The 24,832-nt window shown below is 46.6% G+C and overlaps 2 protein-coding genes across 4 annotated transcripts in view; both read right to left on the bottom strand.

Annotated features, from left to right (window-relative positions):
• The window catches only part of LOC143281225 (uncharacterized), a 127,606-nt gene that overhangs the window by 84,092 nt on the left and 18,682 nt on the right, over positions 1–24,832 (bottom strand). The window lies entirely within an intron of this gene.
• On the bottom strand, positions 14,616–20,816 carry LOC143281224 (interferon regulatory factor 2-binding protein-like A). Its single transcript, XM_076586310.1, has one exon. The coding sequence runs from the start codon at positions 20,303–20,305 to the stop codon at positions 18,467–18,469; it is 1,839 nt and encodes a 612-aa protein (XP_076442425.1). The 5' UTR covers positions 20,306–20,816; the 3' UTR covers positions 14,616–18,466.

Raw genomic sequence — 24,832 nt, 5'->3', positions numbered from 1 at the left:
TGTGTGTGTGTCTGTGTGTGTGTGTGTGTGTGTGTGTGTGTGGTGTGTCCGTACGTGCGTGCGTGTGTGTCAGAGACAGGGAGACAAAGACACATATGAAATAAACTGACAGAGACAGAGAGGTGTGGAGGAAGGTGTCTTGAGCTAAAATGGCGGTTGCCCACTTATTTAAGACTCTTCCCTCACGCCGTGTGATTCCATCAACTGGCAGAACGTCTATGGATGTATACAGTTATCCCTGTAAACCTGTTCACAGTCCAGGTTGCAGATTCTGGCGCAATGAGGACAAAAAAACAACTGAGTGAGTTGGGGGGGAGGGGGGGGGGGGGGGGGGGCGGCAGAGAGGTATGACAGAGAATCGAAAGAGAAGGGGAAGGGAAAGGAAGGAGATCATGGGTAAAGGACATCCTTCAGAAGACACACTGGAAAGGACCAAACAGACAAGACAGGCACCAAAGCAGGAACGAACCCGACAGAGAAAGTCCTTAATAAAAACCAGTTTGAAAGGAACTTTCAGAAACAAGAAAGAAGTGGCCGTATGGAAAGAAGGACAAGAACAAGAAGAAGACCCAAATACAGTCCCCATGGAACTGAGAAGAAAAGAAAAAGAAAAAAAAAAGGGGGGGTCCAGGACGCCCATTGTTCTGTCCTGCGCACATCACACAATTAAACGGTTCGGTGTGTTTGGAGTCATTATGCAAAGCTCCACATGTTTCGCCCCGGTACAGGTTGCAGCGGCACGCTCAGAGCTCTTGATCTGCATGCAGGCAGGCAGTGGAAAGAATACAAGAAGTGAGCTGACAAGCGAGTATTGGTGAATCACCGCATTCGGATGATTTCTTCTTCTTTTCTCTCTCTCTCTGTGTCTCTGTCTCCGTCTCTGCCTCCGTCTCTCACGAAATGTGGTATACTCAGTACGACAGGAAATGTGTGTGTGTGTGTGTGTGTGTGTGTGTGTGTGTGTGTGTGTGTGTGTGTGTGTGCGTGCGTGCGTGTGCGTGTGTGTGTGTGTGTGTTTGAGAGAGGGTAAAAGAGATAGGGGAAGTGAGCGATTGACTGACACACAGAGAGAATGAATATCACGAATTAAGAGACACCCTTTAAGAGACAACTGGAAGGCGTACCAGATGATAGGAGACTGAGAGAAATACACAGAGTGAGAATAGAGGAGGGGGATGCAGGGAAAGAAGTGTGGAAAAAAACAAAAACAAAACACACACACACAAAACAACAACAACAACAACAAAAAAACAACAACCGCCATGTGGAAGACCAGCTGAAAGATATAGGCGAGTCAGGAAAAAACAAAGAAGAGTCAGAAAAAACAAAAACACAAAGTAGTACAGGAAAAACAAAACACAAAGTAGTACAAAAACAACCAACACCGGAGAGAGAGAGTTAGAGAGAGAGAGAGAGAGGGGGGGGGGGGTGGGCGGGAGGGCGTTCGTGTATGAGTGTGATGGCAAGGGAGGCATCAGCCCATGGAAGTAATTAGCTTTCAAAACCATTCTGGAAGGAACTTTCATACAGAGAGAGAGAGAGAGAGAGAGAGAGAGAGAGAGAGAGAGAGAGAGAGAGAGAGAGAGAGAGAGAGAGAGAGAGAGAGAGAGGAGGGGCGGGGTGGGGTGCAGGAGAGTGATGGCATGGGAAGAATTAGCCCTACACGATCCAATGGAACTAACAGATCGACGGCATTGGGACAATAAGCCCGCGACGACCCAATGGAACCAAATAAGCGCTGTCTTGGGACGAGGGAGCGGGACAACATTTTATTGTTGTTGTTGTTGTTGTTGTTGTTGTTTTCCTGTCTTTTCATATCACACAATGTCACGGTTCTGTTCAGAGTGCAGGGGGTCTTCAGCAAAGCTCCACGTGTTTCAGCCACTGCTACACAGGTCGCAGCGGATTGCTCAGAGCTCTGGGTCTGCAGGCAGGTAGAACTGCTAGCGGTGGAAAGAGTACCAACAGTGGGCTGATGTTTATTGTCAGTGAATATAACAATAATAATGATAAAAATATGCGATTGTATCTTTTTTCTATGTATGTATGTATGTATGTATGCACGCATGCATCTATCTATCCGTATCTTTACAATATTACATACATTTTCTGTCTGTCTGTCTGTCTATCTATCAATCTATCTATCTACCTACCTATATATCTTGTTTTTCTATTACATATATTTTCTATCTATCTATCTATCTGTCTGTCTGTCTGTCTGAAACACTGCATAATTTAAAGCGAGTGACCCTTTTGGGTGCGAATCTTGATGAGATCTGGTTCAAACCAGCCGATAGAGAGTGATAACTCACCATGCCACGATCGATCACGACACGTACACTCTGTGGTCACAGAGCAGATCCGACACGCAGATAAAAAATTTGTACATGCGTGGCTCTTTTTTTTTTTTTTTCTTTCCTTGTTATCATCCAACACAGAGCAACACAAACAACACCTACCCAAACAACACAAACAACACCTACCCAAACAAACACACATACACGCGCACGTATCACAAACATAACTTGTTCAGCAGATATCATTTCCACACACCCATAAATAGCTAGAAAAAAAAATATATATTAAAAGAAGAAAAGAAAAAAGGGTATTGCTCATTTCACTGGGAAAAAAAGGAGAAAAAAAAACAACAACAACCCCCCCCCCCCCAAAAAAAAAACCCACCAATCTGAATATACTTTGTTGTAATTCTAGAGGTTTCTGCAAAGGCACGCCACTTCTTATATTTGCCTCCTCCTCCTCCACCCACTCTCGTGGGATGGTGGTTATTTTCGTCAGTCCGCTCCCCCTCTCTCTGTCTCCCTTCCTCCCTCTTTTGTCCCCCCCCCCCACCTCCTTCTCTCTCTCTCTCACACACACACACGCACACACAAGCCGGTTATTTCGACATAAACCCCCCAAAAAAACATCACAACCGGCGCATTGAGTGTGTGTGTGTATGTGGAGGGGATGGAGGTGGAGCAGAGGAAGGGTGGGGGGTATGTGTGTTTTTTGAGGGGTGGGAGGTGGGGGGATAGGAGTGAAAGCCGCCAGCAATTAGCCGCAGGGGAACAAGCCCGGGCAGAACAATGGGGCCCTAATCGGGCCGTGGCTAATGCCGAGCGCTTCAGACACCTGTCGCCTTGTTGTTGTGTCAGTCGCCGTCGTGCCCGGGGTCCTAATGACCAACGCGGACACGGCTGTGTGGGCCCATACATTCGTTTTAAGGAAAAAAACGCGGCGAACAAAAATAGAAGAGAAAAAATAAAGAAGGAAAAAAAAAAAACCCAGAAGAAGAAGCTGGGATACTGGGGATATTGGAGGTGGATGTGGTTGGTGGCAGAAAGGAAAGTCACGAAGTAGTACTGGGGGGTTGGGTGGAAAAGAGGGGGGTTAAGGGAGAGTTTTTCTGAGGTGGCACGATACTGGTGAGAGGGGACGTGTACAATCCAGAACGTGCCCCGTGCGCCCACGCGCGCGCACACACACACACACACACACAGAAGAAGACAGAGAACCCGCATGCGTACATGCACATAAAGAAGAATGAGCGAGAGCGACAGAGAGAGAGAGAGAGAGAGAGAGAGAGAGAGAGACGTTTTTGAGCAGTTGTACAACTTCAGTGGGTACGATCAAATACCTGTCCATGTCAATGGAAACTCAGTTCTGAACAGGGTGGAGTTCAAAATAAAAATCAATCAAAATGGTTAACAAAACCTTTCGTTCAGCTTTTAAAGACAAGCGCACAGTCATGCATTCATGTCGGTTAATTAATTAATCCATTAGTTTATTCGTTCGTTCATTACTGTCTAAACCAGTCGTTCATCATGTGTATGTCTTTCCAAACGACAAGCCGAATTTAAAACGGCACCGAAAGAGCAGTTTCTATTAACACTATCATATTATCCGCAAGAAACCTTTATACCCGTAAAAAGTAAAACCAACGACAGCAGCAAACACTGTTATCTAGGCATGATACAGCTGTCTTGGCTCCACAAAACCAACACACGCCAAAAACGGCGACACCCTTAAAGAGCAACAGCATGCATCAAGTGAACGATCCACGCAGTGCTGTCTCAGAGCCTGGTACGACGATAACGTGTACAAAGAAGTCCTCACAACGCTCGGCTTTGTTTCGTCATCATTACTGCTGCCTGGGGAAGAAGAAGAAGAAGAAGAAGAAGAAGAAGAAGAAGAGAGAGAGAGAGAGAGAGAGAGAGAGAGAGAGAGAGAGAGAGAGAGAGAGAGAGAGAGAAATCAATTCCGCCCTGATGCCTACAAAGACAGTCTGCATGACTAGAAGTGAAGTAGGTCGGGCGGGCATCGACCCGACAGATCAATTAAGTTGCCACCCACTGTCATGAGCATCATCATCATCATGCAGTCAAGACAGCCGAGCTGTTTTCAGTGTCCTCAGCTGCCAAGCAAGCCAGCTTGTTCAAGCACGCGACAACAAAATACATCGAAGACAAAGACGAACTGAACGTGTCGTAGTTGTGTTGTTGTTGTTGTTGTTTTTTCCTCTCCCTTTTCCCCATGATCTTGTCTTTTAGTCTGGAGGCTACTATTCTGCTATTAGGCGTTCGTTTGGCCTAAATTATAACGATCTGAATCATGGTGGACTTTGCCTCAAAAATATCACCCCCCCCTCTCTCTCTCTCTCTCTCTTTTGCCCTTTCTGAGAAAGTTTCATTCGTATTATTTCGTTCGAAATATATAATGTCGATCAAGTACTGTTACTAATGGAGAGTGTCAGGTGCAGCTGGATTTTGACTGAGATATGCTAATATTTTTTTTACCCTTGGCTGCCCAGCCAAAATGACATGGGGGTATGCTAATGAGCGATTGTGAAATAAGTACTTATGAAATGTAATGTATTCTGATCGGCGATACAAGAGCGACAGAGAGACTGTGCTTATTTTTCAACATTCACAGTCGTGTGTATCCAGATGCCCAATGAAGAAAATCATTCATAAAACAACATCAGCAGCGCTGAATCACAAAGATACACAACAACATTAAGTGATTAACTCTCACTCCTATATATATCTAGAGCACTCAAAAGCCAATCATAGAACAAGCATAGCAACTTTCGTTCCAAACCAGAGGCCTTTGCATACAGGACAAAGAGCGAAGGTCACTGTACTAAGTTATCGTTTATCACGGTGTACTACTTTATCGTTTAACGACTGAAAAGGTTTGGATTCCCTTCAGACATCTAAAGATAACCTACATGATGAAGAACACAAGCTACAGCTATCGGTAAGTGGTCCTCACTGAGATGGGTCAATGTACACACGTGTTCGAACCTCAGGTCCAAGTTCATGACATTCTCTCTCTCTCTCTCTTCAAGGCTAGGTGAACTGAAGTACGAGGACACAGTTCATTTTGTTTTCTTTTTTCTTTTTCTTCCATTTTTTTTTCTCTCTGGACCTTAGTGATGATAGTCTTGACATCATGGCGTGAACAGGCGAACTAGAGACGACAGGGCGGCGGACGCAGCTGTCATTGCCAAAGGCCGCTCTTGGAAGATGTCATGTACACCATCGGTCTGTATTCACTGGACTGGAGTGGGAGTGATCGAAAAGTGGGCTTGGGGTCATGGTGACGTCTGGATCTGGGTCAGTCGCTTGGAAAGCAGCTGTTTTCCCTCCCCCCATAAACGATGACTTCTGTGTCAAACGTAGCTGTGGGGTGCAAAGAGGGCTGGCGGAAGAAAACAGCTGAGAGGCTGCGAGGGTGGGTGGGTGGGTGGGTGAGTGGGTTTCGACGGAAAACATATGCCTCAACGGTGACAGGTCTCAAACCCATTCTTCCTATACAAGATTACAGAAAATAACACGTCACTGGCGAATGCACACACGCACACACATTTTGATATGAAAAGTAGGGGTGGACAACATCCCCCCCGCCCCCCCACACACACCCTCCTTCTACATAGTTTGTTTTAATTCAATTCACTTACTTCAGTACAAGTTTCCACGCGCTGGCATAATTATGTGTGTGTAGGTGGGTGCGTGGGGGGGCGGGGTGTGTGTGTGTGGGGGAGTGTAATGAGCAGGAGCTGATGAGCAGGTATGATCACGCGCATCTGAGCGTATGCACCTCCCTCAGAGAGTGGAACACGCAGAGCGGACATAATAATACCTGGCGGTCATTAATCATGTACACGAATGACACGGACCCAATATTACACAGGTCCAGAAGCCTCTTTATGCGTTGGATTAGTCTGGGCAGAGACACTGGCACGCAACACCAACATTACAGCCAAGGTCACCAAGTAAAAACCAACACTGTAACGGGGCTGACCCAACTTTACATGGAATCACAGACGTGTCATTGTCCGGGAGCTGGACGCTGTGCGCGTGGCATCTGGTGGACCAGAACGGACTTGCTCATTTATCTATTTTGCTTATTTACTTATTCATTTATGCTTCTGATGGCTCGGAACATGCGGCGCGTGGTGCTCATGAATCTGCCAAGCGCCTTCCTACTTCTAAGAGAATACTCAAACCAGAATAACGACGAAGCCTTGAACTGTCTTGCGGTACGTGTACAAACTTCAAATTCCAAGCCTTGTTTACAGAGGACAGCAGAGGAACCAAGAGGAGAAAGGTGGCGGGCAGACTAAACCCATTAAACGGGAATGGAACCCCGGCAACAAAGACCTGAAAACTCACAGACTTCGTGCTTGGAATCGGTTGTAAGTCATTGCGCTATTCAAAGACTCGTGTGTGCTATCTCTCCTTCTTCGATACCGTGCTGACTCTCTGGCATGAGGGAGGAGAGAGAAGAAGTGGGGCGAAAGAGAAAACAGGGATGTGGGTGGGGTGGAGAGTAAGCGTGGAACTACAGTCTGTCAAGTCTATCCCAGCAACGCCTCGAACTCTCTCAAAAATCCGAAGCGCGTGGCAATGGTACGCTTCTCGTCATTCTGATCCGTTTCCTATCGATACCTATCAACAGACCCCTGTGAATACTCATTCATCAACATGCAGATATAAGTTTATTACTTACCTTTCCACTGGTTTTGCAAATATGACCGTGATTTCACTTACATGATTTCTGTGTACATTGCATTTACCTGCTGCAATTCTGCGTGTGTCGTGCACACACACACACACACACACACTAAAACTTGTGGTTCCTTAAGTGTATCATGGACAGATATTTATGTGGTAGGGGGAAAACATTAACACAACAGAAACGAATAAATGACTGTTCATTATAATACATCTATAATTCGGTTTTCTTTGGATGTTCAGACAACTTGTTTGTTTTTTTGTCGCTATATTTGGGAGAATTGCGTTTTCTTGATTGTTTGTGCGGTTGTTTATTTTGCTGCTTGTGTGTGTGTGTGTGTGTGTGTGTGTGTGTGTGTGTGTGTGTTTTGCCACAATCTTACCACTGAAGTTCAGTTTTAAGTTTTAACCACCTGCAGGAGATATCAAGTTGGGCTGAGGTCTTGGTCGGTTTTCACAATCATCTTTATAGAACTTTAAAAAAAAAAAAAATCCCGGTCCTTCCCGTACCCCCACGCCACCCACCCTCCCACCTCCCTCTCCCCTTCCTTCCAAAACCAACACGGACAACTCGTAGTAGCTGCTGATAAGCTGATCGTGATTGATCACACGCATGGAGATACGGCACAATCTGTCTCCAGAAAAAAAACACACCCTCCCTCCCCCAAAATTTAACAATCGATTCCACCACGGACCACGTCGTTTCAAATATCTAATATTAAAGGCCGGGACATCCGGTGGTCAGTCCACGCGGAGGGAGCCTTGCCCCAACCCACGCAGTTTCTTGCAGGACTGCCAACCTTCTGACGGTATATGTATTCATGACTCCCCAGTGTGTGTGTGTGTGTGTGTGTGTGTGTGTGTGTGTGTGTGTGTGTGTGTGTGCGTGCGTGCGTGCGTGCGTGCGTGTGCGTGTGTGTGTGTGTGTGTGTGTGTGTGTGTGTGTGAACAGGATATAACATATACGTTACGTTTAAACAGAATAATTCTATTTTCCATGAAACCTTCAGGTTTATAAGACAGGCGGTACTGTACGCCGAATCAGGGCATGACTTGAAAATCACTGCTCCGAACGTTTACCCCTCCCTGGAAAACAGAGAACTGGATCATTCCTTATTTAATTAAACAAGCATTCAGGCTCCTTAGCAGCAGCGCGTGCCGTGGAAGTGCATAATCCGATTACACACACACACACACACACGCACACACACACACACACACACACACACACATACATACATACATACATACATACATGCACATAACATGTACGACGCCGATGGGCAGGCAGATTGGGAAGCTAACAGTACATGCCGTGGGCAGTCAGCACAGTCACCCGATCCGCTTTGTGTTTCACCGTTTCGGTCAATCCAGAAAGACCACAGTATTACCATGGGATGAGAAGCAGAACGCATGGCACTGACTCTTTCCGTAAGTTTCTCCAAAGTCCGCGGGCACGTGCCGGACCGGCACGTGGTGCACGTTGTGCCAGTGGCCGAAATCCCCCTCGTACGTGCGCCGCGGGCGGTTCACGTGCGCCCGGCTGTGGCCAGCCCATTGACCTGTCTGGTCATCTTGGAGGGCCAGCCCTTCTCTCTCTCTCTCTCTCTAGTTCAACGAGCAATTTAACAAGCACTAACCACCATAAAACTAACTCACGGTTCCGCCTCTACTCAATGATTCCAGCTCTTTGTTTTTTGGACCAGCTTTGTGTCAGAACCCCACACCCACCCCCTCCTATACCGGCTCCCCCTCTCCATACCCCCCCTGTACTTCCCCCTCTTTCTCTCTTCCCCTCCAGTGGTCGTGGACATGCAATGCGTGTGTTCATTGTTCTGGACATCTGTGACATCACGGAGCTGGAATCTCTCCGTCAATCAGTCTTAAAATCAAACAGCGGTTATAATGCTTACAATCCGGTTGGGAAAAGTCCGGCACCACACCCTTATCTTATTTTCTGGTAATCTTTGTACACCACCCTCAATACACGCACACGCGCGTGTGCGTGTGTGTGTGTGTTAGAAACACCTGTTCTCTCTCTCTGTGAGAGTGGAGTGGGGGTGGACAGTAATGGATGCAAGCGGTGGGTGGAGGGGGGAGCATGGGTGCGCGCATGCGTCTTCTCCTCATTCTTAGATGTTTGTTCTGTTTTGTTTACTGATTCTTTCGTATATTCCACCAACTTTTTTATTTGAGTTTTCTGTCACTTCATTCGACAACAAATTGGAAGCGTCCTGCTCTGCAATGCTTTCATTTTTTGTCACGCCCTCCTCTCTTTCTCTCGCTTGTACGCATGCATGCACACACTTTCACACACACACACACACACACACACACACACACACACACACACAGAGCACAGAAACGTTAAAAATACAAGCTTGGAACACCGCTTTCAGCTGAAGGTTCGGAGGTACTTTAACTGAATCAGTGGAACTCCCCCGTCGCCTTCCCCCACTGTTAATACAGGACCATCGGAACCGATAGTTACCTGAAGATAGTCCATCTTCCTACCCTCCCCTCCTTACCTCCCAAGGTATCTCCATCTTACCCCCTCCCCTCCTCCACCACCTGCACCTTCCCTCCCCCACCCATATCTCCGAAAGCTGCAGGTAACCTTGGTAACGTCCAAGAACAGCAGGGAAGAGAGGTGAAGGATGGGAAATTTCGGCGGCTTCAAGCACCTGGCAACGCTTTAGGGAAAAAATAACAAAACAAAATAAAATGCAAAACAAAAACAAACCAAAACAAAAACAAAAACAAAAAAAGAACACAAAAACCCCAACAACAACAATAACAACAACAACAAGAAACAAACAAAAACCAACCAACCAACCAACCAACCAACAAACAAACAAAAAAACCCAACAACAAACAAACAAAAAACAAAAACAAACCAACAACAAACAAACAAACAAACAAAAAAACCCAACCCAACCGAAAAGGCGTCTGGCTGATTGGTTGGTTGGTGGTGAGCAAGGCGATGGCCGTTCACTGGGCAACCAGCAAGAAAGATCCATCCGTCTGCATGCTGTCAGCATGACCGTGCTGGAGTGTTTCCATGTCTTGTATGGGAAAGTGTCGGCTGTATAATAAGATGCTGAAATCATTGCTTGTAGATCTGCGTACTGATGGAAAACGGCCAGTGCAAAAACTACACACGCGCTGTTTTTTTGTTTTTGTTTTTAAAAAAAAAAAAAAAAAAAAGAAAGATAACGCAGTTGATGGTCAAAATCTGTATTTTTCTTTTTAGTTTTTTTTTCAAATTTGAGAGGAACGGAGATCGACGGTGATGGAAATAAAGGAGGTAACAAAGCAGGGCTTTGTCAGCCGAGGAGTGATGGTCGAATACAAGACTTTTGTTCATTCAGCCACAGACACTAATTATCTAGTGTCTATGATTCGACAAAGCTCCATAGTCAACAGCAGACGCCGTGAACGCCCACGTCAATGATGAACAGATCCTACGAGTAACAGATCCCAGCCAGTGAAAGCGGACTTCTTTCCACGTCAATACACTTCCGGTTTCCTAAAGTGGACCACGGTGACATTATTTCGAGGTGAACGGTCAATGTGGTGGATCACGATGTCCCGTAACATGGCCGCAAGGACCTCCCGGCCACTAAGGATCTACCCACGATCGACGTGTGTGTGTGTGTGTGTGTGTGTGTGTGTGTGTGTACGACATGCGATCTATCCACCCCATCTCACAGGCTCTCGGGTCGATCAGCCATGGGACGGATGGCCTCAGTCTGCAGACGTCTGGACATGACTGCGGGTACTAGGTCTATCGATCGTGAAGCATGCGTGTGCGGATCAGTGACGTGGTCGGTCTGTCAACCGCGAGCTCTGGGGACCCATGAGACAATGCTGACTCCTGTTCTATCATAATCAAACTGACCCCCAACCCGACTGTGAGTTTCATGCGCAAAACAATGCTGATCCCTTTGAGAGAGAGAGAGAGACAGAGAGGGGGGGGGGAGGGAAGAGGGGGGGTAGGGTAATCAAAATACTAATGATACTAATAAAAGCAGAAGAGAGAGTGAGAGAGAGAAAAAAGGGTAATCAAAATACTAATATTTCCAATAAAAGCAGGACTAAAACTGTGAAAAAGATAAGGGTAAAAACTGTCCATCATTTCCTTTCCTTCTCTTTCTCGTTGTCTCTCGAAGTCGGGCCAGCAGAGAGACTGACAGCCTGTCTATCCCCAACCTCAGGGAAACTCTGCACGCTGACCCTGCATGTGGACCGCCACAGAGCCTGGCTTTGCGCACTGGGGGAGTCAACTACAAACGACGGCAATAATCTACCAGTAAGGACTTTGACGCACCTGAAAAAGATGCGACAGTGGTCGGGTCCCGTGTCAGTACAATAGCGGGCAAACGGTTCAAAACTGATCGAGCCATCATGACCTTAGAATCGCAAAGACCAAATACTGAAACCTAACCTTTTCACCTGGTTCAAGCTACTGCTATTGCATGTGTGTGTGTGTGTGTGTGTGTGTGTGTGTGTGTGTGTGTGTGTGTGTGCGTGCGTGAGTGTGCGCGCGAGAACGGTATGTGTGCGTGTTCATGTGCGCGCGTGCGTGTAAATGTTCCCCAATCATGGCACGTGGTTTCGGAAACTGACATTTGTGAACACTGCCGCAGACTACAAGTCCTTTCTTTCCATGTTTCATCCCTTGAGTCCCATGTTCCCCGATTATCAAGGAGAGAGTGGGGACGCTGAAGAAGATGAAGAATCAAGGGGAGATAAATCATTATATCAACATGTACCATATGCGAAGAGCGTGAGTGACTTGGTTGGCGAGCACACGCACACACACACACACACGACAACGAGAAAACACACTGGACCTGGTCTCGGGCTGAAACACACACACACACACACACACACACACACACACAAACAACTCGACAACGAGAAAATACATCGGACCTTGTCTCAGGCTGAAACACACACACACACACACACACACACCGCTCGCCCCCCACACCCCCTCCAACACACACACAGAGGAACAAACGAATCGATGTGACGACAGACTGGCATGTCAATCACCTGGCCCGTGTCGGACAGAATACCGCCGGTTTCCCAGCAGCGAGGTAAGTGGCGATAGGAGAGGGGGGGGGCCTGCCAGGCAACGCCGCCACCACAAAGTGGTCTCTGTTGCCCTGCACACTGTCACACCCTGGTACAGATTGTCGCCCCCGGTACAGATTGTCACTCTAGGTGCAGAACGTCACCCTGGTAAAGAATGTCATCCCCGGTACAGACTGTCACAGTCCAAAATGTTACCCTGGTAAAGAATGTCACCCCCGGTAAAGACTGTCACCCTCGGTGCAGAATGTCACCCTGGTAAAGAATGTCACCCCCGGTACAGAATGTCACCCCCGGAACAGACTGTCACCCTCGGTGCAGACTGTCACCCTAGATACAGACTGTCATCCCAGCCGGGCACAGTGTCATCTCAACCCGGTACTAATGTCATCCACCTTGATATAGAATGTCATCCTGGTATCCTGGTAATGAATGTCATCACGGTACAGATTGTCGCTTCAAAATAGACTGTCACCCTGGTACCGATTGTCACTCGGTACAGACTGTTCCCCTGGTGCAGAATGTCATCCACCCAGGCATAAACTGTCATCCGGTAGCGATCGTCACCCTGGTACAGAATGTCATCCACCCTGGAAAAGACTGTCACCCACCCTGGTATAGAGTGTCACCCAACCTGGTACATAATGTCACCCTGGTACAGAATGTCATCTGGATACAGACTGTCACCCTGGTACAGAATGTCACCCACCCTCATATAGAATATCACCCTGGAACAGATTGTCATCCCGGTACAGAATGTCGCCCAACCTTGAATAGAATGTCACCCCGGTACGGGCCTGTCACCCTGGTACACTCACCCTGTACAAAATGTCATCCCAGTAAAGAACGTTACCCTATTGTATACAAACTGTCATCCCGGTATTGAGTGTGACTTCAGTACAGACTGCCATCCCAGTACAAACAGTCACCTTGGATTAGAATGTGAGTTTGGTACAGAATGCCTCCCAAGGAAAGAATGTCACCCCCGGTACCTGGGTCAAATCACATAACCATGACGAATGTTGAGCAATGTGTCGCTATGTGATTGTATGGTTCTGGGTCGGGTCTGACTGTGTCAATTTTCTTGTGATGTAGATGTACATAGTGAATTAGGGAGATAGCCTAACGGTAACCACAATACCTCCACAAAATCTAACTGCCTATGACGGCCCGAGTTTCAATGGACAGTAGTGATGTGTTGTGACGGCGGTGCTCGTGAAAAACATTAATTAACTAAGCCTAGTCATCATTTAGGTATATCTCTCACCTTTCCTACTCCAACCTTGTACATCTATATGACGTATCAGGTCACAACGGCGACAATTTTTTCTTCCGCAGTGAACATGACCCATCGTCACAGCATGTAACACAAGGTGACTGACAGTCATGTATCGTGGCAGAATTTCCGCACCGCAACAACCTCCAACCCCCCAAAATCTCCGTCTCCTCCCCCTCTCATAGCTCCACCCCACACCCCACTCCTCCTACTCCCCCCGCCCCCCTTCCAGTAGTAGAACGACAGCTGCTGGCGATTATCACGTACGTCGACGGCAACTAGCACTGATCCCGTGACACGGCCAGCGCACAATACCTGTGTTCGCCCAGAACGTGTGACACAGCCCCAAGGGTTTCCCAGCTGGGAAACGTGGGAATGTGTGCGTCCCGTACCTCCCTGAACCGAACTTTTCCAAATTTAGTTTTATTAACCCATTCCTCTGTTTCTCTCATTCTGTCCCCCTGAAATCCGCTGCACGGTAAACGTTGCGAAGTGGACGCCCACGTAAACATTCATTTTTTTGTTTTTTGTTGTTGTTTTTTTTGCTAACTAACGGTCTCTGGGATGAAACGGATTGGTGATAGTCCAACTCCGTATGTGTGTGTGTGTGTGTGTGTGTGTGTTTGCGTGCGTAGTCCTGTTAAAATATGTGACGGGCAACACCCTTCCGTGGATTCCTTCATCAGTTGATTTTAGTTGTTCAGTCCCCAGCAGCACCCCCCCCCCCTCCTACCCCGCCTCTGCATTTCATTCCCCGGGTGAGCACACCACGCTGCCTTAATTAAAAAAAAACAAACCCACAAAACATTTCACCATGTGATTCGATCTTGCCTGGACTACGCAGCTCATCATTTGGCTGCATCACGTGCACTGTGCAAACAAAGACAACACACTGCAGACAAGGTCAAGTGCAACAGGTGTTGCCAGGTATTGTGATGCAAGGAACACACTGTTAACGCAGGCATCATCCAGTGACTGCCAGTGCAATCAGGATAATATGCTGTCATGAACAGCTGATCTGTATCCATCGGTCCTTTCATTCCACTTTCCAGTGACCCAGGGCACATGCACACACACACACACACGCACTCACACACAGTTACAATACAGATATATATGGCAAGACAACAGAGCATACACAGCTCTCTCTCTCTTGACTCACAATATATCACACATTCCTGAAGTCTCTCAAATGCAAAGTAGAAGACGTAAGTCTGCCGTAAAACCTCTCACGGTTTATTTCCATTCAAATTCATGACATGAACAATGGTTAAAGCTTGATACTGAAGACAGTGCTGAATCCACCAGAATGCCATCCATACAACTTTCATAATCATCCTTCAGTTTCACTCTCTCTCTCTTGCACACACACCTTATATACAATGTACGCCATGAACACAAAATATACTACAGGTCAAGAATATCACAAAACAAATTATAATTTATATACATTATGGTTACTACAGCTTCTGTTAATTTTAAAACTGGCACCAACAGACACTTCATGTTTCCATCTGACAGGCTAAGGACAGCCCCTAAGGTGAGGTTATGACAGTCAGTAAATGACATTTCCATTTCCACCATGTGTTAACACTGCATGAAATTTGTGTTAAAGTGTTTCATAATACTGTAGTACTAGATGTGTCTACTTTCCAGTGACATAAATAAGTCCATACCCCCTCAAAACGAGGTTTGGCCCCAATTGGTGAAAACAGGTCAAGTATGGAACTGATTCAAAAAACATGAAAAATTAATTAAAAAAAGTAAAGAAAAAAAAATCACAGATGCACTGAATAGAACAGTGAAAAAGAAATGTAACTTGAAACATTATAATTAATTAAAAAACAAAAAGAAGTTCCATATGAAAAGAAATCAATTGAATGTTATGTATACATAATTACCAACTATTCATTTATAAACCCATACCAACCGAAACACACACACACAAACAGTTGTACACAATACCAGTGAGCAAAAGATGGTGTATAACCACAACAGCAAAAAACAAAACAAACAAAACCATAATGGACACTGTAGAATATACATACATGTATATATATATAAGTTAACTTCCCAGGCCATGAAAAAAGGGGAAAGACAGAAGCAGACGCAATCATTACAATGAACCATAATACGATGGTTTTCAGACGTGTGAAAGAACACATATAATTCTTATCCCACGCTGGTGCTGTTGGATATTCTGCATTACAATTTACGTAAAAGCAACAGACACAACTGTTGTAGAGAACATGATATGTATGCCAAAGAACAAAACTGGCAGTTACTGACTCAAACACAGAAGTACACACACACACACACACATATATATATATGTGTGTGTGTGTGTGTGTGTGTGTGTGTGTGCATGCATTCAATAAAAATCTGTTTGCACATGCATGGCCTGAATCAATGCAGCACTGGTTTAAAAAAAAAAGTTTTTAGTAATAAAGTATGTGGCATAGATAATGTTCTTTTAACCACCTTTTATCATTTGATGCATCTTGTACACATGTTCAAGTGTATTTCAAGGACTATTTTTGTTTACCATAGTCTATGTCAATTCAGCATGTTGATGATTTGATTACTAAATCAAAAAAAATTATGGTGCTTAGACACAAGTTTGAGCCTCACTGACCACTCTCGTCATACCTTTGCTTGTTGCAAGTGTAAACTTTTCATATAATTCAAGCAATTTCACACGTGTCAGATTCCTGCAGGCAATTGCCTCCTGGGACAAGGAGTCAGAAAAATATTTAAAAAATTCTGGTGGTTTGCATGCAAAACCATTTTTTATGCCAGAACCAGTGCAGTCAGTTCCACAGCAGACTGATGATTGTCTGGACTATTTAGGAACAGTTGATGTAAACATGTACATGTATATACTTAAGGAACACAGTCATTACTGACTCCAAAAACGTTGTTGTTCCTGAACTGAGTTCCTGAATTGAGTGCATAACGGTCAACTGATAGGGGCTGGCCCTGGGCCAAGTTCATCAATATCTAACAGTCGATTGATAGGAGGATAGGTGGCCCCAGCCTTAGTTTATCAATGTCTCACAAAGTCAAAGTGTCTAACCATTGGTAAATCATTCTCTCTTAAGCAGTTCTTGTACTTCCACTTCAAACTATAGTATCAACTACTTTAGACTTCATATTTCTGAAAATGATTTTAAGAAGTTTGCTGAGCCACTATTTTGTTACCCCATATTTTCTAAAACAAAATATTTAGAAGTGCTTCATTTTACTTGCCGAATTTGCTGACATGGACGCACATTGCTTGGATTGCAAAAGAAAGAGACAGAGAGGCAAACAAAATGAGACCTCTGACTAAAGGCAGTCAAGGCAGACAGGCAAAGAGAGACAGAGACATCAAACTGGCATCTATTGATTGTCTTGTCCATTTCTGTGGATACAAATTTAAGCAGACTGACATTCAAAATCAAACTTTGTGCAAACATATATAAAACTTAAATTTTTGTTTTTTTGTTGATGATAATGATTTCACATGCAGATTCCCTTTTAATAACAGTAATCTGCACATGTATGTAAACATTATCTTTCTCATCTTTTGGTTCCAAGATGTTGTATCATACCCCTGTCCCACCCAACAACTTTGCAAAAATAGACTGTTCTCCCTCAAGTTTTCAAGTAATGGGAATTTTTTTGCTACCAACAGTCTATTAAAAAAAAAAAAAATGAAAGAAGAAAAAGTAGTGGCGTACATAGCAGAGACAGAGACAGGTCAGAGCAGACTAAGTCATTGACAGACAGAATGCAGAGAGGAAGGCAAGAAAAAAAAAGAAAGAAAGAAAAAAAAGAGATAATGTACATGTACATATACTTGGTTTGCAAACTGTGCGGGCCAAATGTTTGTGTTATAAACATTGAGTGGACCAAGGGGAGTAGGAGTTGTGCATGAAAATGATCCATTCTTGGAAGAAATCATACTAGAGCAAAATAAACCCTCAAGCAACAATAATAATAATCATATTAATTACTATTAAGCATATGTCAAGAAAGACAATATAATACACATATTTTACACTAGTTACAAAACATGATTTCCACTGTAATGAAAAAAAAGGTCTATTAGTATTACAATATATATTATTACATATTGTGGTTCTTACTTTTAGTTTAACATTTGAAGAACATATATTGATCAGTCAAAACATTAAAAGAAAATGGAAACAGGTGCACCATATCACACAAAAGCACTTAAGCATGAATATTTTCCATAGTGCTACCAGTTACAAATTCATGGAAAAGTCACTGATTAATTAAAACTAAAACTAGTTATTTCATGTGAAAGCTTACCATAAGAAATTTCCCATTCTTCCTTTTTTCTAACTGGTAAAAAATCAACGAATAATGGCACATTCATACATGTTGTAAACAATTTCAACGCATCATTTTGTGTAAAACATTCAAAATCAGTTACACAAAAAAAAAAAAAAGAAGAAAAAAAAGAAGAAGATAATTGATGTTGTGGAAGAGAGAATTTGGGAGCATGGGAGAGAGGTGGAAAGTGGTTTTTCTGTCATTAACAAATACAACAACTGAACTTTAACAATGTCATATGGAGTTAGACTGAAATCAATGTTTGACATCAATTAATTCATTGATCAACTGAAAGAGCAAAAGGTATTAATCTAATAGTGATTGTCATCCAAAATACAGTGACTGCTGTTTATCTTAATTCACTGTTACGAGTGTTAGTGTGACTAATTTTCCAACCACTGTGAAGTTAAAAATTGGTGAATGAATTTTTTTTTTTTTAACCACTTGATTTATGCATTAAGTCATAAAACAAAATATGAATAAAATATAGAGAAACACCAACATCACACACTCACCCCCTCTCAACTCCCAACAATAAACACAGTCACTCAGTGTGAATGCAGCGTTCATTTTGCAATTCAGTATGATACATGAAACAAGCCGACACATCCACTGGTTAAAATCTTTTACGCATCGCCATCTTTGTAGTACTGGAGGAGAAAATGGGGCGAGCTTATACAAGACAGTGCTTTCATTTTCAGTTCTTTCCTTTTCACGCAGCAAGGCTACATCAACCATCTCGTTCTTTCTTTATTTTCATAGGGTCCTTGTTATAGTCTTCTCCGAGAATGGTGGCAATCTCGTTCTGCATGAAGGCCCATGGCACATTGGAGCCCACCAGAGGGCACTTTTTCCCTGAAGGACAGTACACTTCGGCACCCGCCCCCTGTCTCTTGATGGAGTCCCGGGAGCAGGGGAAACAGAACTTGTGGTCTGCAATGGATGGGCACTGCACAAAGTGGGTGTCCTCCAGCCGTTCCTGACACAGCGTACACTTGAGCACCTCACCACTGGGACCCACCGTGGATTCTGGCATGGTGCTGCCCACCCCAGTGTCCGACACAGGGCCAGGCATGGCGCCGCTCTTCAGGCGCTGGGGCTGGCTGCTGGGAGACATGCTGGCATGGCGGGAGGCCCCCCCATGGCTGTTGCTCCCTGAAGGCAGGTTGTCAGCCGCGTTCATCAGTGCTGCCATGGGAGAGGGTCCTGAGTGAGATCCTGGGTGAGCATCCGGAGGGGTCGGGGTGTGGTGAAGTGGGGACATGGAGGTGGAGGAGGGAAGGCCAGAGTTGTACATGGATGTGGAGTTGATGGTCAGCTTCAAGGCGTCGGCCTGACTCTGCATCCACATCTGACGGCGGTGCTGTTCCTCTGACAGCCTCCCCAAAGTATCCTCCTCTCCCTGGGGAGACATCTTCCGCTTTCGGCTCTGACTGTCCAGGAAACGGCTGGAACTTTTCCCACTGACAGCCAACGCACGGGGGATGCGAGGATGCGGCAAGGAGCTGTCTACGTACGGAGTAGGGACACATTCACGTTTCACTGGTTCCTTGAAAGTGCGTATTGTCTCTGGAAGCATGTCGTACAGAGATCTCCACTCCCCACTGCTGTGCTTCATTTCGTACTCCAGATGCTTGATGCCAGATGACAGCATCTTCCCCATGTCTTTGTTGGAGTCGTTCATCATCACTTTGGTTAGACTGGACATACTGCTGTGAATATTGCCGGATCCAAGAGGGTACTCCACAAACACTTTCAGATCAAATTCTTCACTACTGCCCTGTTTGGGAGCAGCATCATATGCAAAGACACGTCCTGTAAGGGAGTGGTCTTTCTTGTGGCGCACACGGAATGGGACAGCAGCACTCAGAACAGTCAGAGTGTCACGCACATTTTGAGGAAGAGAGGGAGAGTCTCTTTTACCCATGTCATCTTCAGGGTGTCCATCCTCTTCTCCTTCCTTGCCATTGCTCATGGGTGGCGGGGGTGGTGGATGGGGGTGACGGGTCAGGGGGCCCAGACCGGGAGGGTGATGTAAGATTCCTTGAGGGCCACGCTGCAGGCTGGGGCTGCTCCTCGTCAGGTCTGCTGGGCCGTGATCCTCCCCTCGGTGTATCGAGTGCCCCAGCAGGATTCCATTTGGCAGCCGCTGTGCCCCTGGAAAGTCTGTAATGGGGCGTCCGCGTCCATCAATCAAAGTGTGGCCTCGCTCCGGTGCAGGAAAAGGGGGTATGGGCGGCCCGTGCAGACGTCCTGGGGGTGGCTCCATCATACCCCCGGTGTGAGGATGATCCACTGGGTCTCGATTCCTCGGGGGCATTTGGGGTGGTGGCCCATGGCCCAGAGGAGACTTGTGGCTTGAAGGAGGCGGCGGTCGACCTTCCTGCACGCCGTGCACCCGTTTCATCTGTCTGGCTGCCTCGATGACCATTTCGATTCGGTCAGGTCCTTCGTAGTTGACACATCCCCGACATACGGGCTCGGAAAAGTCGTGCAACATAGCCCATGGGGTGCGTGGTAAGTCACATAGGTAGCAGTGCTGTCGCTGCGCTCGGTGAGGCATGGCCATGGCGGCAGTACAACACACCACAACACAGCCCACCCCCTCGCTGGAACGGTACGTAACCTTCGCTCTGCCTACGTGTGTGTGCGTGTAGCACGCCCCGACAATGGCACGCCGTTCACAAAACCAGCCCAGTTACGCACTGAACAAGGCTACGTTGCGAGGTCAGGTCCAAGGCACCAACATACACAGACAGCATTCCTCCACTCGTGTTCCGTGGCAGCAGTCTCTCTGCGCCTTCACCACCACCAACAATAACACACCGTCACAGACAGGCAGACCACCTCTTCTTCCTCCTCTCACAGTCAAAGGAATGCACAGCGTCTGGGTCTGTTGGTAAACAACTGACGTGTTGTACTTCGCAGCCCCAGCCCTACCGCCAAACTGCTTGAAATACTACAGTATCACGGACTGAAGCAGACGAGCAGCGCATGCGTCTTGACAGAAAAGTCCCGCCTTGAGCGGCCGCGGATCGACACGAGACGGACGGACGGCTCTGTTGTGGCAGTGGTGGCGGTGGTGTAGTGGTGGTGGTGGTGGTGGTGGTGCGATACAGCGCTGTGCTGTGCGCACGGTGGCTGCTGTGCGTCACACACCACACAGACTCGATCACACAGCTGTGGCGCTCAACTGTGGCTACAAGCGTTTTGAGCGAGAGTCGCGTGGTGCAAGAAGAGAGAGAGAGAGAGAGAGAGGGAGAGATATGGATGGGGATGGGGGTTGTTAAGGGAAGGTGGTGGGTTGTGATAGCAAGCGCTGACGTGCGTGCCGTGTCGGGGAGGTGTGTGGTCACGCACGGCACACACAGCCCTGGCAGCGACACTCAACACCGCCACAGGCCCGGGGACAGGCCCGCCGTGACCCTGCATGCTAATGGACAGCTTGTCAACCGGCCAAACGTACCAGATACCCCGCGTAGCGCAGCCCAGCACAAACTTCAGCGGCACGGGGGAAGGGGGGTGGGGGGGTGGGACGGGGGGTGGAAGTGGGGATTGGGACTTTGCTGCCCCCCCCCTTTCCTCCCTCCACCTCTAACCTCACGTCACATCTCCCTGTGCCCCCCTCTATGGAGAAAAACAATGGTACTTTTTATTTTCCATTCTGTGTGTGTGTGTGTGTGTGATTTAACTCTCCCTTTACCCTCATATCACATAGTGATTTAAGTTATGCTGTGCATAATTGAAAGAATGAAAGTATTTCTGACTGAAAACTGAAAAACAAAACATTGTTGTATGCGTTTTATTGAGATATTCATTTGAATGCATTTCCTAAATAAACAATCAGGATGTGCACGTTAAACTGATCTCTTCAGCAATACTGTATACGTCATGTGGGCAATACGCTGAGGACGTTCTCATGTCAGACAATACACATTGAAGACCATCTCTTCAGTCATATCAGACAATACAATGTGGACCATCTCTACAGTCATGTCAGACAATACACAGTGAAGGCCATCTCTTCAGTCATATCAGACAATACAATGTGGACCATCTCTACAGTCATGTCAGACAATACAATGTGGACCATCTCTACTGTCATGTCAGACAGTACACAGTGAGGACCATCTCTACAGTCATGTCAGACAATACACTGTGAGGACCATCTCTACAGTCATGTCAGACAATACACTGTGAGGACTAACTCTACAGTCATGTCAGACAATACACTGTGAGGACTAACTCTACAGTCATGTCAGACAATACAATGTGGACCATCTCTACAGTCATGTCAGACAATACACTGTGAGGACTAACTCTACAGTCATGTCAGACAATACACTGTGAGGACTATCTCTACAGTCATGTCAGACAGTACACTGTGAGGACCATCTCTACAGTCATGTCAGACAATACACTGTGAGGACTATCTCTACAGTCATGTCAGACAGTACACTGTGAGGACCATCTCTACAGTCATGTCAGACAATACACTGTGAGGACCATCTCTACTGTCATGTCAGACAGTACACTGTGAGGACCATCTCTACTGTCATGTCAGACAATACACTGTGAGGACTATCTCTACAGTCATGTCAGACAGTACACTGTGAGGACCATCTCTACAGTCATGTCAGACAGTACACAGTGTGGACCATCTCTCCAGTCATGTCAGACAATACACTGTGAAGACTATCTCTACAGTCATGTCAGACATAACACAGTGAGGACTAACTCTACAGTCATGTCAGACAATACACTGTGAGGACCATCTCTACAGTCATGTCAGACAATACAATGTGGACCATCTCTACAGTCATGTCAGACAATACACTGTGAGGACCATCTCTCCAGTCATGTCAGACAATACACTGTGAGGACCATCTCTACAGTCATGTCAGACAATACACTGTGAGGACCATCTCTACAGTCATGTCAGACAATACAATGTGGACCATCTCTACAGTCATGTCAGACAGTACACAGTGTGGACCATCTCTCCAGTCATGTCAGACAATACACTGTGAGGACCATCTCTACAGTCATGTCAGACAGTACACAGTGTGGACCATCTCTACAGTCATGTTAGACAATACACTGTGAGGACCATCTCTCCAGTCATGTCAGACAATACACTGTGAGGACCATCTCTACAGTCATGTCAGACAGTACACAGTGTGGACCATCTCTACAGTCATGTCAGACAATACACTGTGAGGACCATCTCTCCAGTCATGTCAGACAATACAATGTGGACCATCTCTACAGTCATGTCAGACAATACACTGTGAGGACCATCTCTACAGTCATGTCAGACAATACTCTGGACCATCTCTACAGTCATTTCAAGCAGCATTGTCTCCAGTCCTGTGTCCAAGCACCCCGATATACCCAAAGGCCATTTTTGTGGGTCTCTGTGTCACAAATTTAAACAGCTCCACATATCATCTAATACTCGAAATCGTTTACTTTCCATGTCCTATGTGCTAGATGCCATGTTTGTGCTAAGTCTTCTGTGTCACATCCCAGTCTTTGATCAGCTGATCAGTTTCTGGTGGCCCACAGACATCCAGGACCAGAGGCAAAGGCGTCCTTGGGCATAGCGGGATTAACATGCTCTCTGGACATTTCGTGATTTGTTTCTGGATGTGAAACCTCCATATTATGGTTTTTGCTAACCTTTTGTGTTTCTTTCTTCAAACTTATCAGACAGCTATATCCTAACGACACTCCCAACTGCAGACACCACCCCTGTATCGTCATCCACTCTCCTCATGGGACCCCGTTCAATTTTTTTTTCTCAAAGGGCATGTACAATAAATACATGAACCGGACAATGACATGACATGCTGACCAAGTTACGTTTGTGAGACATGACACATCACGCAGCCTCTATGCGTTAGGTCACCACATGTCAGCAGCGATGTCACAAAAGACTCCCAGCCATGGGAACTTCCTCGTTGGGCGGACGAACCAGCACAGAGGAGACAGTGACAATCTTGTCATTTCCGAAACGGAAAACGACGGCGGGGGCCAAAACGAGGTCACAGGGGCGGAGGTGGGGGTGGAACGGGTCCCGTTATAAAGTCAGCCCAGCTGGGGGGTCAGGGGTTCGTTCCCTCCTCCGCACATAAGCAGGAAGACGTTGTGCTTGTGTGCGCGTGGTGGGCGGACTGAATCCACAAGGTCACTGACTGCAAAGAGAGGGAGAGAGAGAGAGAGAGAGGGGGGGAAGGGGGGGGGAAGGGAGAAGATGGGAGTGCAGAGTTAGCAGCTAGCAGCCACCGGCACGATCTTTCAGTGAACGGTGCGTGCAAAAAGCCGTTTTTCCGAGCAGCTGTCTGCCAGCTAGCGTAGGGTAGCGTGCTGTGCGTGCTTGGAGGCCCCCGTGCCTCATGCCTCCTCCCCCAAAACCCCCTCCCCCTTAGCCTTTGATTAAATCGTGTTAATTTTCAGCCCCGGAAAGACGAGGGTTCTCGTGACTGGAGCCGCAGCTTTCAATGGAAACAACTAGCGCGCACGCCATCCAACGGACGCTGGCTGCGCGGCACACACATCAATAACAGAAAGACGACGGAGAAGGGAGAGGGTGAAGGAGGGAGGAAAAGGTGGCGGTGGTCTGGATCCTGGGAGGGGGTGTGGAGCTAAAAACTTTTTTTTTTAACCAAAGAGTTTGCACGCACGTCTATTTGTCTTGCTTTCCCGCGCGCCATCGACCGCCCATTTATCAGATCCCTTCCTCTCCCTCCACCATCCTCCCTCAAACCAGCTTTCTTCTTCCTCCTCCTCCTCCTCCCCCTGTCGTGCCAAGAGCACGAAACAGCTAGTGACGTCACACTACCCATCACATTCTTTCTTCCCTTCACCTTCCTTCCACTCGACTCGCTTCCTCTTCACTCCCCCCCCCCCCACTCCCTTCACCCCCCTGCCCACCACCCAACTTGGCCTCCGACAGATCGATGGTGACACGTCGAAGTGTCTGCCTGCCACAGATTCCTCCCCTGCAGCCATGGGCCACGCTTTTAGGTGGGGCTACTGGGGAGCAGAAGGATGAACGAGTGCCACGTGTTCTGCACAGTTCGGCACCAGCCAG

This window comes from Babylonia areolata, chromosome 4 (genome assembly GCF_041734735.1).
Source record: "Babylonia areolata isolate BAREFJ2019XMU chromosome 4, ASM4173473v1, whole genome shotgun sequence".
NCBI classification, from domain to species: Eukaryota; Metazoa; Mollusca; class Gastropoda; order Neogastropoda; family Buccinidae; genus Babylonia; species Babylonia areolata.
Note: the sequence above shows the minus strand (reverse complement) of the source record. Positions and strands in the feature narration are given on the sequence as shown.